Below are 14,354 nucleotides of genomic sequence, written 5' to 3'. Positions count from 1 at the left end.
CTCCTGGGTTCAAGTGATTCTCCTGTCTCAGCCTCCCGAGTAGCTGGGATTACAGGCATGCCACTATGTCCAGCTCATTTTTTCGTATTTTTAATAGAGACAGGGTTTCACCATATTGGCCAGGCTGGCCTCGAACTCTTTACCTCAAGTGATCTGCCCACCTCATTCTCCCAAAGTGCAGGGATTATAGGCATGAGCCACCGTGCCTGGCCTCAACACACATTTTTGAGAGGGTCTGGGCTCTGTGCTGGTGATGGAGTGGTGATTAAGTCAGACTCCGCCCTCGTTCGCAGTTTGCAGACATTTTACCTGGGGGAAAAAGACCTTATAAGCAAACTCAAAACTACCGTGACTTCAGTGTTTAATAAATACAACAAAGGAAAAAGTCACAAGGGGCTAGCTTAGAGAATAAGAGAGTAACCCTCGTGGACAGGTTGGCCAAAGAAAGCCTCCTCATGAGGTGACCTTGGACATCAGTGCACGAGCCTGGAGTTGGAAGCAGCCAGACATGGGAAGGGCAGACAGGGGAGTGCCAGATGGAGGGCAGGCACAGCAGAGGCCAAGGCCTAGAAGTGTGTCCAGGGCACTGGGAGGGAGCTGCCAGGGCCCGTGTGGGTGCAGGGGCGCGTGGAGGAGCAGGGGCAGCAGAGGTGATGGTGTAAGTTCCCTGGAGCCCTGTAAGCCTCTGTGGCCTGTAAGGGGCAGTGGCACACTCAGTCTGCCTGGTGTCTGCATCAGCTCCAGCTGCTTTAACAAAAATACCATAGACTGGTGGCTTAAGTGACAGAAGTGTTTTTCTGAAGTTCTGAGGAAAGTCCAAGATCAAAAGGCCACCCTTGATTGGATCTTAATTCAGTGTCTGGTGAGGGCTCCCTTCCTGGCTTGCAGATGGCAGCCTTCTTGCCATGCCCTCCCATGGTGGAGAGAGTGAGACAGAGAGACAGAGATCGACCAACTTCCAAGTCTCTTCTTACAAGGACGCCAATCCCATTGTGGTGGTCCCACCTTCTTGACCTTATCCAACCCTGATTACCTCCCAGTGTCCCCAGTTTCCATCACATGGGAGGTTAGGGCTTCAACACATGAATTTGGGGGGATGTAAACCTTCAGGGCACAGGACATGGTGACTCTAGTTGGCCTCTGATGGTCTCAGGAGCTGCTTTAAGTAAGTCACTCTGTGCGGGCAGCTGCTGGGCAGGCCGAGCACCTTTCAGCGTGCCACCTGGGCACTGTGCACCTGCAGTGGTTCTCTCTGCGTGGTCCTGGCGTCTGCAGTCTGGTACCAAATGCCCAGGTGGTGAGGAGCCTACCAGCAGTAAGCAGAGGCTGTGATGGAGGCGGACAGGGCCCTACAGGCAGCATCGACCCACCGCGTAGAGATCCAGGCCTTGCATGAGAGTCCTTTTCCTCCATGCCTGGCACTCTGTAAACGCTGACGTTCACAGATGCTGGCCTTCGGGACGGCTGCTGTTATTACCCTTTCTCCACTGTGCGGGTGCAGGCTCGGACAGGCACAGCCACGTGCCCAGGTCTCAAGTAGCAAGAGGGGAAGCGGGCACCGTCCTTGCCCCCAGCCTTGCCCAAGCTTTCCCTCTGTGCCCAGCAGCAGCTGTATGGACCTGGGCTGAGAATCAGGGCCAAGGGGCTGTGCTGCTCTCAGTGTGTGGCCGCTCAGACGGTGGAAGCAGCGGGTACGTTCCCTGAAGGACTGAGAGCCGGGCCTTCCCTGCCCCCCGTAGGTGAGCAGGCCATGCTATGGAAGTAAGGGTGTCTGTGGCCTCCGGAAATGGAGCAACACTCCTACCCATGTTTTGGGAGCCCCTCCTGCGCCTTGGTGGGCCCTCCTGCAGGGGAGGGGAGGTGGTGGACAGCCCCCCACCAGAGTGGCTTGAGACAGGAGAGCCGCTGCCCTGCGCGGAGTGCCCACTCCCCTGGCCTCCACTGAGGTCCAAGAGGGAGCCCGCTCTGTCCCTAGATCTCCAGGCTTCTCCTTCCTGGGCTTCTCTAGGCTGTGGGATTCTCAGAGACTTCATGAGACCTCAGCACGATGAGGACTGGTCACCCCACTCTACAGCTGAGAAAACTGAGTCCCAGAGCCCTGCCTTGAGTCAAAGACTGACCCAGGACTCACATCTTCTACCACCAAGCTCAGATTTCACTCTTTTATAAGAAGCTGGGAGAAAGGACCCCATCAAGTCCTGTGGAAAGAGGGTGGCTCACCCCAAGAGGGGTCCCCCAGCTCAACTCTGGTTCCTCCCAGGGCTCATGGTGCAAGATAACCCGGGTCCCCAGCCCTCGGCCCCTGACCCCCGGCCCCCAGCGTCCGGGTGATCTTTCTTGGCATTGCTTTGCTACATCCCAGCATTTCACTTTCTTCCCTTCTGGTTTGGTTGTCATCACGCTCAGGGTTTGGCCCAGGGTTTGAGTCGGAGGTAACGCTGGAAGCCGGCCCTTGTACCTTCCTCATCTTGGAGCTCCTTCCTGGCACTGGCTCCAGGAGGGCCTGGGTCTGAGTTACACAGGAGCAGTGTCCTGGGGGGCACCCTGTCCTGGCCTGGGTCAGGACGTCAGGACCCTGTCTCTTGCGGCCCGCTTGCCTTCGACCGCCGGCAGCCACCTGAGCTGCCCGGAGAGACTGACAGCGCCTGTCAGGACCTCCCCTGTAACAAGCTGTTGTTATAATCGCCGTGATGAACAGTCAGCAGTGATAAACCAACTCGAGTCATGGCGGCAGCCCCGGAGCTAACCTCTGCCGAGCACTGACTGCGCCGTACGCCCCTAGCCCAGCTGGCCTGCATCTAGGCCCCTGGTTGTCATTCCTGCCTGAGCGGCCCATGTCCTTGAGAACTGGCAGAACGCGTCTCAGAACATGAGTCTGAGAGGGAGTCTGAGTCTGGGAGGCCCTGGCATCCACAGTCACTCTGCTCTCGGAGGGCCAGTACAGGGGTGGTTCGCGCTGCCCGTAAGCCACTGCACACCCCTCGGCTCCACCCCTGTTCCCCAGTCAGAGCAGCATGTCCCGCACTCTGTAGCATCCTGTGCACTGGGGCTGTGGCCCTGCAGGAGCCCGTGGCCAAGGCTGGAGCTGCGTGGAGGGAGGGCAGAGGAGACAACGTCTGGAGGCTACCATTCTTCTAGAAGATACATTCTTGGGAAACCCTCACCTCTCTTTGTGGTCAGACCTACTTTCACCCTCCAGACCGCCTCCCCACTGCCCCCCAAAAGAGCCCCATGTTCTTGGCCCTAAAGCCCAATTCAGGGCCAGGAAGCGGGAGTGTCTCCTCCTGCAGTTCCGCCCCCAACCCCTTCAGCGCTCCCTCTAGCCAGGGAGAGACACCCTGTGGGAGGTTCCCAGGCCCAATCCTCTGTGCCCTCGCCCTGATTTTCCACGGGCCTCCGTCGATCCCGCAGGAGCAGAGCTTCCCTCAATGACACCAGCGAGGGGAACTTTACAAACTCCACAGACTCCTACCTCTTTGTGCAAAGATAACCCCGCATTATTGCTGAGATGCCTTTTTATATCTTGCGTTATTTATAAAAGCATGATTCATTTAACAATTATTGTGAGATGGAGAAATGTTGCCTACTAATATTTAAATTGCAGTTATCTAAAGCTACGAGGGAAAGAAGCAGGAGCTGCTATTTTGGATCTGGTGGGGGATGGGCAGGAAGGATCTGGCTTGTACCTGGCCGCTCCTGCCGCCCCTGCTCCTGGCTTGGCCCCCGCTGGCTGGGGCTCTTGTACACACACTTTCTCAGCATTCAGTCTTTGATTCTGTGAGGTAAAGTAGGGCTCGGGACTGGTGGGCCACTGAGACCCTCTAGAGTTTCTTCTTTCAGCTCCTCATGGATCTCCAGTCTGACCAGGGTTAGAGCCGCCTCCTGTGCATTTATTTGTGTTAAGGTGCAAACAGGCTTGGGTGCTCCCCCGCACGTCCCTCTGACATATGGGGTGGGGCCTTAGTAAATCTCTGGGATAGCAGGGCATCCCCTGCCCCAGAGCCCTGGGAATTTTCTTGACATTCTTTGCTACATCCCAGCATTTCACTTTCTTCCCTTCTGGTTTGGTTGTCATCACGCTCAGGGTTTGGCCCAGGGTTTAAGTCGGAGGTAACGCTGGAAGCCGGCCCTTGTACCTTCCTCATCTTGGAGCTCCTTCCTGGCACTGGCTCCAGGAGGGCCTGGGTCTGAGTTACACAGGAGCAGTGTCTTGGGGGGACCACCTTGTCCTGGCCTGGGTCAGGACCCTGCCTCTAGCGGTCCAGTTGCCTTCCACCGCCTGTAGGCACCTGAGCTGCCCACAGAGGCTGGGAGCGCCTGTCAGGACCTCCCGCGTAACAAGCTGTTGTTATAATCGCCGTGATGAACGACCAGCAATACTAAACCAACTTCGGTCGTGGTCATGGCGGCAGCTCCGGCACTAACCTCTACCGAGTGCTGACTGTGCATGAGCCCTGCGCCCAGTAAGCACTTAGCCCCCCTTGGAGTGGCCGCCATCGCTCTGCTTGCTTTGCTATCGGTGATCCAGAGTCCAGGGACATTTTGTGACTTGTGGACAGTCACCTTGTGGGATTTGAACCCAGAAAGTCGAGTTGCAGACATTGCAGAGATGCTCTCAGGGTCCCCAGACCAGAGGCCTCCCTGAGAGATGTCGTGTGCCCTGCTCTCTTGCCGGAGACCCGGCCTCACAGTCTGTACCAGACAGGGTCTGGGTCACCAGCAGTAGAGTTCACTCTGGCTTGTGGATGCAGGAGAGGGAAGACTCTGACGGATGTCAGGCCGTCACTGCACTCCAAGAGGGCCAGACAGCCAGGCCCGGGAACTGCAGCTGCCGGCGTCCCGCAGGTGGGCTCTGTGGAGCACGTGGTGCCGTGGACAGTCAGAGGCGCTGGCAGGAGCTTGCCACTGTGCTGGAGCCGGGGCCCCACCCGCCGGCCTCTGTAGGTTGCTCCTTCTCAGCACTGTTCTGGCTGCCCTGGTGTCTGATTGGCTCGAACACGAACCCCAAAAGCCAGGAAGCTGAGGGATGAGCCCTGGCTGTTTCCAGGCAGGATATGGGATGCAGGGAACTCCACACGCAGTGAGGACGCCAGCCCGGCCACACCTGCTTGTGGGGCAAGGCGAGGTTGGCCCCCGAAGCCTGTCAGTGCAGGCATTCTCAGGGTCCGGGCAGCTGGTAGCATGGCTGTGGCTCAGCACAAGCCTCCCTCAGCCTCCACTGGGTGCCTGCAAGTCCCTGGGCAAAAGTGAGGGTGAGGGTGAGGGTGGGGGTGGGGGTGGGGCGGGGGTCAGAGAAGGAAGCTGGCTTCTGGCCTCAGGTGAGCAGCAGAACTAGAGACCAGCCTGGTAAACCTAGTAAAGTGCTTTGGGACACTCAGAAAAGCAGCTAGGACTCACCCCCTCTGTTCACTCACTCATTCATTCATTCATTCATTCATCTCCAAAGCACTGGGGAGCACTCCCAGTGTGCAATGCAGTGAGGCAGGCTGAGCACCGAACCTGCCTTTGAGCAGCTGTGAGTCTCCAGCTCCAAAGCCTGCCCTGAGGGCTGCCGCCTGCCACAGGAACCCTGAGGAGGAGTCTGTGTGCTGCCTGGATCAGTCGGGGGGACATCCTGGAGGAGGTAGCACCCAGAAAGATAATGTGACTACATTGTGAGCAACAGACCAGGACTTGTTTATTACAGAGATGGGCAGAGCAGGGGAAGTGCCTTGCTGTCTGCTTAACAGATTTTTTAAAAATTAAGTATATTATTCAGTGTCACTGACACTGCCTCCAGGTACCACTGTTACAAATATTAGCTTACTTTATCCTTACGACTCTCCTGTGAAGCGGCACCATTAATAGCCCCACTAAACAGACTAGGAAACAGAGGCACAGAGATGACAGACTTTTCCGGGGTTGCAGAGCTGGGACTTGCCCCCGACAGTGTCCCCACGGTGTTGCGTGCACCGAGCCTCTCTCCTTCGCACTTCACACATGAGCTTGGGTCGTTCCACCCTGCAGACTGAGTTGTGCTAGTCCCACTTTACAGATGGGGAAACTGAGGGTCAGGGGTGTTCAACCAGCCCATGGCTGCAGGGGGGCTGAGACAGAGTCAACGCTTAAACCGCATCTTGGCTCCCACGTCTGGCTGTTTCCAGACCACCTGAGCACTGAAGCCACAGCAAGCAGAGGCGATGGCCTGATCAATACTGAACAGGGGACGTTTCTGAGATCTGTGAGCGCCTCCAAGTCTCACCAGGTGTGTTTATAACACCTGGTGCAGCCCCCCTTCCAGGACTTCAGAGTACCTTGAAATGTTCTGATGTGCAAAGAGCTTTTTTTTTAATGCAAGAAGTGAAATTATTTTCAGCCCGTTGTCAGGCAGTTGTCAAAAGACATGGCAAATAAAGGGATTTGGGGGGTGGTGCCGTGTGTGGGGTGAGTCTGTGGGGTGCTCGTGGGCAGGGGCTGCAGGGAGGGAGGGAAGGGGGGACGGGGCTTGGGATGTCACCAGCTCATGAAGCACCAAGGTCCAGGCGCTGGAGCTGGGCTGAGTGCAGCTGAGCTGCTGTCTGAAGGGCCAGACTGGGAGGCAGAGAGTTTGGAGTTCATTTGGGGGTGAACCTTTTCCTTCCCAGAAACTCTCTGACTTCAGAGCCTCCCCCTCCTCTTTTCTCCTGGTTTTTCATCTGTCCGTGGACAACGAACAGACTCAAAGCGTGGTCACCTGCGCTTTGGGATGGGTGGACGTGCGGGCAGGCAGGCAGGTGGACAGGCTCACTCATGTTGTGACCCTCTGCTGCCCACCTGCCCCTGCCCAGCTCACACCTGGAATTCTTCAGCTCCAATCTCTCCCTCTTCCAGAATGAAATCCATCTGAAATAAAACCTTATCTGCATTCAGTAGGAACATGGCCACCACAAGCCTCCAGGGTTGTTTGAGGCATTCCACGCAGGACCTGTACAGGAACAGAGGGTCTAAAGGCGGAGGGAAGGGAGGGCTCAGCCATCCTATGGGCATTCGGGCTCCAAGGCGTGGAAGCCTGTGTGGGTGCAGCAGGGATGTCTGACCTTTCCTGGGCCCTGGGCAGCTTAGCACCTGGCCTCTCTGAACCTCATCCGTCTCAGCTGACAGCCTTGCCACTGGTCTCAGGAACCCAGGATGGCAGTTCCATGGGGACATTCCCAAAGCCTGAGGCTTTTCTCAGAGAAAAAGATCTCTGGAAGCCTCAGGGGAAAATGGGTTTTTAAGTTTCATCTTTTATCTTTGTCTTAATTTTCATCTCAACCACTAGCTCTCGGTCGCCCTCGGAATCCTTGTTTTAGAGATGGGAGTGGCGCTAGCTAATTCCTGGAATTCCCCGGGAGGCTCTGCACATGCCTCTGCTGCCCCGTCTCTCCAAGGTCACGTGGCTGGTGGCAGGTTTCTGGGTCTCCGTGGCTTGGAGGGTGAAGGGCCAGGCCTGTGTGCAGATGGGAGGAGAGTGCCAACCATCTATGCCCAGGCTCAGGGGCGAGCGCATCTCCCGCGACAACCCCAAGTGTGGAGTCCTATGAGTACCCAGACCCCAAACACTCATACCCAACATTTGTCCACGGACTTCCCTCCTGGCAGGCAGGCTGCAGCCACCGACATGCTCATAAGATGAGGGGCAGAGTGAATGCTGATGTTCGCATGGCCACCTCCCAGGGCTGAAAGATAAATATGCGCCCCAGAAAAGCAGGGACGGGGACACCCAGTGAAAAACGCCGTGGAGGGCACACATGGGTTTGTTTGTCAGGGCAGAGTCTCTGCCTTCGGTGCCATGACCTCCCCAGCAAATGAGTAAGTGGTCCACACCTACTAGGGAGGAAGGAGGCCAGTGATGGGTGTGGGGAAGGAGGCTCGGATAGGCGGGTGCTGCTGCCTGCATCTGACGGCGAGAGCCCCCTCCCTGGAAGTATCCATGGAGAGCCTACCACATGGCTGGGAGGCTGGTATCAAGAATGGTGCAGCTCCCTGGGCAGGATTTCTGTGGGGTCGACCAGAAGACCCCATGTGGCAGAGCCTGGCCCAGGCCGGGGCACTCAGCAGGTCTGTGCATGAGACTGATGCAGCCACCGCCGCCCCGGTCTTTATGAATGGTTTACTCAGCCTCCTCCAAGTGTGGGTGGGAAAAGTTGTCTGCTTATTAAAAGAATTGAAGGTGTCTGTAAAAGGGATCCTTTAGCCTGGGGATGTTCCCTGGGCTCATCGTCTGGTGTCCAGAACCTCGTCGTGCCCCGCCCCTGCACAGCCTGAGAAGCAGGCCTGGGTCTTCGGATCTTGCTGTCTTCTACACATGCCCCCAAACCAGATGGGACAAGGGGTGTACGGGTGGGGGTGGACGGGGCAGAAGGACCGTGGGGATGGAAGCCAGCCATGTTCCTGGTGTTGGGGTCTTATCTTGGGAAGGCTTCTTCCCTTCTCCCTGAGCAGCCCAGCGTTCTTGGCACCCCCAACTTGGTCCTGCTTATGAGCAAATGTACCTTCAGGACCAGCTGCAGCACACACTGTTGGGGGCGGCCACTGAGGGTCCTGTCTGGAGCACCTGTGAGTGCTGCTGCGTGGCTCCCGTCCAGAGGTTCTGCGTTCTGCTCTGGTTCAGATGGGGCCTCTTCAGGGCCGTTCAGCCTTGCTTAGAGTGTCCAAGGAGGTGCATATACCCATGGGACACACGGCGGCTCTGCCCTCAGAACTGTTTCTTAGTGCAAATCTTAGAAATGGCTTTGACTCGGTTTTATGAGTTGGCGACGCATGGTAGGGTGAGAATGTCACCCAGGGCAGAGTTTTAACATGGCTGATGAGTCTTTTGACGTATCTGACAGAGGTGGCCCCTGTGAGGGGAAGAAGTCTCTGTCTTGGCCCCTGCCTGTCCTACCAGTCAGAACAGATGCAGGATTGTCACACAGCCCCAGGGAAGTGGCTTCTTCCCCACACCCTCCACCCAAGGTCATCTGTGGCCAGCAAGGCAGCCAAAGATGGTGGGACACCACTGGCCTCAGGCCAAGGGCCATCCTGACCGGGACAGCCCAGAAATGTGCAGGCTCTCCCTGCACCGCTGCTGGCCTCAGAGGCAGCAGCGCGGGAGCAGTGATTGGCTCGGAAACTTGGCTCATGATGAGGCTCTGTGCTTTTGGGAGGGAATCGATCACTGACAGATGGAGGGGGTGTTGAGCATCACCGAGTCTCCCCGAGAGTTCCTTGAGCTTTAGTGAGTTCTCTGGGCTCACGTGGCTGAACACACGACCAGCCGGGTCCCCCAGCCTGGAGGAGCTCCCTGTACACACCAATACGGACACGGTGGCATCCCCGTCCCAGCCTCCTGACGCCCGCCAGCCAGGGCAGGCAGCCAGGCCGGCAGCCAGGCCGGCACACGGCAGTGAACTAGACACTCACCATCTGGAAAGCTTCTGGCTCCCCCGGCTGGTCCACCCGGAGGACACATCGTCAGGCCCCCAAAAGGCGGGGACGCTTTGTGCATCTCAGGAGGGTTCTTCTGGAAGCCGTTAAGCCTTGCTCAGAGTGTCCAAGGAGGTGCATGAACCCCGTGGGACACACTGGTGGCTCTGCCCTCAGAACCGTTTCCTTGTGCGAGTCTTAGAAATGGCTTTGACTCGGTTTTCCGAGTTGGCGACGCACGGTGGGGTGAGAATGTCACCCGGGGCAGAGTTTTGATACGGCCGATGAGTTGTGTGAGTTAAATGAGAGATGAGGTTTATTGTTATTTCTGGGTTTTTGTGGGGTTTTTTGTTTGTTTCTAGAGGCAGAGTCTTGCTCTGTCCCCAGGCTGGTGTGCAGTGGTGCGATCATGGCTCATCCAGCCTCGAACTCCTAGGCTCAGCTCATCCTCCTGCCTCAGCCTCCTGAGTAGCTGGGACCACAGGCTCATGACCACACCCGGCTAATGTTTTTAAATTACTTTTCATGGAAACGGAATCTCACTCTGTTGCCCAGGCTGATCTCAAATTCCTGGGCTCAAGCAATTCACCCGCCTCTGCCTCCCAAAGCACTGGGATTATAGGCGTGAGCCCCTGAGCCGAGCCAAGAGATGCTGTTGCAGTGCCCAGCTGATACAGGCGCACACTCAGTGATTCTGTGGGGGTCTTGCTCTCCCTAAACCCAGAGGCCCTCACCGAGGCTGCCGCCATCCTGTCCGGGTGCACCTGCAGGGAAAGGCTCCTGGGAGCCCCCAGCCTTGTCGTGCTCATGCCACCATTTTTGTTGACACAAAGTGTGTCAACCACATGGAATTAACCCTCAGTGCTCTGCTTGCTTCTTCCCTGTCTTGTCTTTCTCTGGTTTTAGGGTGTGTGTGTATGTTTCTTTTTTTTCATCTTGTCTCATCTTTCTCTGGGGTGTGTGTGTGTGTGTCTTTTTTCTCATCTTGTCTCGTCTTTCTCCGGTTTTGGGTTGTGTGTGTGTGTGTGTGTGTGTGTGTGTATGTATTTCTTTTTCCTCATCTTGTCTCATCTTTTCTGGTTTTGGGGTATGTGTGTGTTTCTTAAATTTCAGAAGCACTTCTCTTAGCAACCAGGAAAGAAAAACCGCAGCACACTAAATTACAGCCTAGCAGAGGCATCGGGCAACAGAGCCCTGCCCTGGATGCTCCAGGTAGCTTCAGGAAGCTCATCCTGATGTAGAAAGGACTCACTGTCCCACCTGCCACAGGGCACCAGCATGCACGCACTTCTCTGTGTGTGCCTCATAAATCTGACTTTCTCCATGTGGAATTTCCAAGGAATAGCTTTCCTCTTTTCTCTTCCTCTGTTGGGTTGGAAATACTAAGGAAATGCCTAAAGTGACCCTGAAGAGCTTGCTTTTATCAGCCGCCTGGAATCGGGGCCATCCTTGGCAGGGTCTCGGTTTAATTGTCTTTTTATCTTTCTTTAAAAAAAAAAAAAAGTGGGAGGGGGTGGAGTCCTGTTTTTTCCAGGGTAATTACCTCGATGGAGGGGAGCCAGAGAAGTCATGGGCACTTGTGTCTGATTCTTTTGAACAGAAATATAGGTCGTGTTCAGAAATTGCAGAATGATGGCCATGTCTGCCCAGGGAACGTGGCTCTGGTGTGAGGCTGATCTGGTGCTTGGATGCTTCCCTCCCCCCTGACTGTCTTTCCACATCTGCTAGCTGACAAACAAACTTGGCTTTTTCTTTAAAAAAAAATTTAAAAAAAAAAATAGAAAAGCACAGTGCATTATATTTAGGCACAGGCGCACGGAGCGCCCAGCACCAGCCCGAGTTTCCTTGGATAACTGGGGCTCAAGCTCACTCATGCCTCCCGGCGTCTCCCGGCTGCCAGCTTGAGGACGCCTGATCCGAGTTAACCCTCGCCAGTGTCTTTTCCTCAATGCCCTGAGCACAAAAGCAGAGTAGCCCGGCTCACATGACGCGCGCCGCGAGAGGTAGCCGGGTTTGAGAGCAGCCCGTCTACGTGCAGTTGGTTCCCAGCTGACAGGCAGAATATGGGGTGGGCTTTGTCACCAGCACGCTGGGTCTGGCATACCCAGCTATGCTCGGAAGTGCACCGTGCCCAGACGCCCGCCACCTCTCCCCGGGTCCCAGCTGCTCTAGCACCGAGGGGCCGGGCTGCGCGCCTGTCCTTCCTCCCATCCAGGAAGGTTATATAATGAGCGGACCGCTGCCAAAGTCAGAGGGAAAATGAAGTCTTTGTTAAATGCCTTCACCAAGAAGGAAGGTAAGGAAAAAGCTGTCGGGAGCTGGGTGCATGGGAATTAGCAGCTGCTGGCTGATTCTTGGGCTGGGGGAGAGGGGGACGCCAGTTCCCCCTAAAATTGCCGGTTCCTCCTAAAATTGCCGGTTGTTGATGCCTGGCGTGTCAGGGGTTAATGACTCGGGTTAGGGATATGGTGTGGTCTGAGTTGGTCTGGAATACAGCACGGTTGAAGGTCTCGCCTTATTGTGTGCTGCCCCCCGAGCCTCCAGCCCTTGTGGGGCTGCATTCCGGGAACGGCCATCTGCAGGGACAGGGACGGGGCCATGGAGCGTGTTAGGAACTAAGTCCTGGGGATGAGGAAGGAAGTTTTGACTGGAGTCCTCGGTGACCAGAGGGCTGACAGACACTGGCCGAGGCAGGTCGGGGCACATGGCTGTCCGCGCCGAATGGGCGGCTGCCTCCCGAGCCACTCCTGGCTCTCCGGCCCCTGGGTTTGCAGTCGCAGGGAGTGGATGGGGAGGGAGCGTGGCCAACTTTAAAAGTGCACTCGCTCTTTGTCATACCTTGTGTGATTTTTATTGTGGGGAAAAAAATGTATAAATAAATGCATGTAAGCCAGCTAAGAAAATATCCACCTACTTAGAGTGTGCAGATTGCCTGAAAGAAGGAAGCAGTTGGGTGGAATATTAATCATTTTTCAGACAGAAAACAGTTATTTTTAACCCTTTTCACACACACACACACAAAATCACCATTTCCGTGGATGGCTCCAGTTAGATAGTTTTGTCGGAGAGCTCTCTTTTTAGGGAATCAGGTGTCATAGAAAGACAGGGCTTGAAGGAAATGAGGAGGACACTTTCCAGCCCCAGCTCATTGTAAAATAAACCCTGAAGGAAATTCAGTGCTGAGGAAACTAATTTAATATGAATCTTGGTAATTAAGCAAGGTAGTTTTCATTAAAATGTTCGCTTTGATGTCACCGGTGTGATTTCCTTTGAGTGACTTGCCTGGTCTGCAGAGTAAAATGTATTTGAAAATGTCCCAGCATTTTTCCTCCTTAATCCCCCCAGGGTGGCCTCCCTGTGTGAATTCATCCCCCTCCCTAAGTCCCTACTCTTCTGACAGATTCTTAGGAATTTGTATAAATAACAACCTTTGTCTGTGCCCATTTTCTGACATTTTTCACCAAAATTCACCTTCTGGGACTTCAATTTTTGTAATCCATGCACGGCATGAAGATTTCAATTGGGGGTTTTGGCGTTAGGTTAATTCTGTGTCTGTTCTGTTCTTTTATACACTTTTCTTTCCTAATGAGTTTGTCTTGGCAACTGGCAGGAGCCCCCCAAATGCCATCGCTTGCTGTGAAGGGTGAACATGCCTTCCCCAGTTTACAAGGGTCAGAAAAAGAGACTTGGCCGCGTGGTCGGGGTGGGGAGGCTGGGCGTGAGGCAGTCATTTGTGGGAGGCAGCCTTTCCGTGACGGGGGCCCTGTGATGTCTCCTCCACATGGGTAGGGAGAGTCCTGGCCGCTCCTGGGGTGCCCCCAGGAAGCCGGGGGCTCCGAGGCTGCTTTCTGCTGGCTGTGTCTGTTTGAGATTTTGGCTCTCACACCAGTACAGTCTTCCAACCCATAATCTCTGTAAATGAAAGATAATCACTCTCTGAGACTGTGGGCTCATCGGCCCTTTGCAAGGTCTTTTAATCCACCCGCCCAGCCCCCTCCAATGTCAGGCAGTTCCTGGATCACCCGGAAGCCCTCTGGGCCGGTCACGTCTCCCTAAGCCTCCATGTGAACACTCAGTGCTCCACAAGTTTTTTAGTCTCTGCCTGCCCAGAGGGAGGGGCACCAACGTGGTTTTCCCTCATGACCAGCAAAACACAGATTCAGGGACCTTTCCCAGTCATGAGGTTTTTCTCGTGGGTGGTGGCTGTGGACCCCAGGTCAAGCCCCTCGAGGGGCTCTGAAGGGAGAGGGGTCCACGGAAGGTGCTGTCAGCCGTTCCCATCCCTTGCCTCTCCCCAACCAGCCTGGGTGGCGTTCAAGGATCCATTTGCTTTGAGAAATGAGGAGTGGGATGGAAGTCCCAGCTGAGGGGCTCCTGCTGCTTACTGGGGGTCTTCACCGGCAGAAAGGCTTCACAGAGGAACCAGATAGGAGCAGGCGTGAGACCGCGACCTCCCCAGTGTACCGCCTCCACATTCTTACCAACAGCAGGCACTGAAGTCCAAGGCTGCCAAGTCTGAGTGTGGAACCTCAGGGTGCTTTGCGCCCCTGTGTGGCTCCCCAGGCTTGTCTGTAGCTCTGTCTCCTGGGCTGCCCTGTGTCCTGGGGTGGGGGAAGGTGTGCCGGGTCACAGCTGCCTCCCGGGAGCTCTGCCAGCACCACCTCAGTCCTCGGGAGCTCTGTCAATGCCACCTCTGTACCTGTGAGCTCTGCCGGTGCCACCTTTGTCCTCAGTGAAATCTAGCAGCACCACCTCTGTCCCTCATGACCTCTGCCAGCACCACCTCTGTCCCTCCTGAGCTCTGCTAGTGCCACCTCTCTTTAGTGAGCTCTGCCAGAGCCATCCCTGCCCTCATGAGCTCTGCCAGCGCCACCTCTGTCCCTCATGAGCTCTGCCAGCACCACCTCTGTTCCCATGACCTCTGCCACTGCCACCTCTTTCCCTCATGA

The 14,354-nt window shown here is 55.7% G+C and overlaps 1 protein-coding gene across 10 annotated transcripts in view; it reads left to right on the top strand.

The window, feature by feature from the left end:
• SHANK2 (SH3 and multiple ankyrin repeat domains 2) overlaps nt 1–14,354 on the top strand; it is a 688,443-nt gene that overhangs the window by 318,654 nt on the left and 355,435 nt on the right. Inside the window, exon 1 of one of the 10 annotated variants that reach the window (XM_037734001.1) lies at nt 11,274–11,701. The exons of the other annotated variants lie outside the window; for them this stretch is intronic. Within the exon in view, the coding sequence (XP_037589929.1) occupies nt 11,665–11,701 (37 nt within the window). The 5' untranslated portion in view covers nt 11,274–11,664. Of the gene's footprint in view, nt 1–11,273; nt 11,702–14,354 lie in introns of those variants that run through there. 10 annotated transcript variants of the gene reach the window in all.

Source organism: Cebus imitator, unplaced genomic scaffold (assembly GCF_001604975.1).
Source record: "Cebus imitator isolate Cc_AM_T3 unplaced genomic scaffold, Cebus_imitator-1.0 Scaffold563, whole genome shotgun sequence".
NCBI classification, from domain to species: domain Eukaryota; kingdom Metazoa; phylum Chordata; class Mammalia; order Primates; family Cebidae; genus Cebus; species Cebus imitator.
The sequence above is the reverse complement of the archived record's forward strand: the minus strand, read 5'-3'. Positions and strand labels throughout refer to the sequence as shown.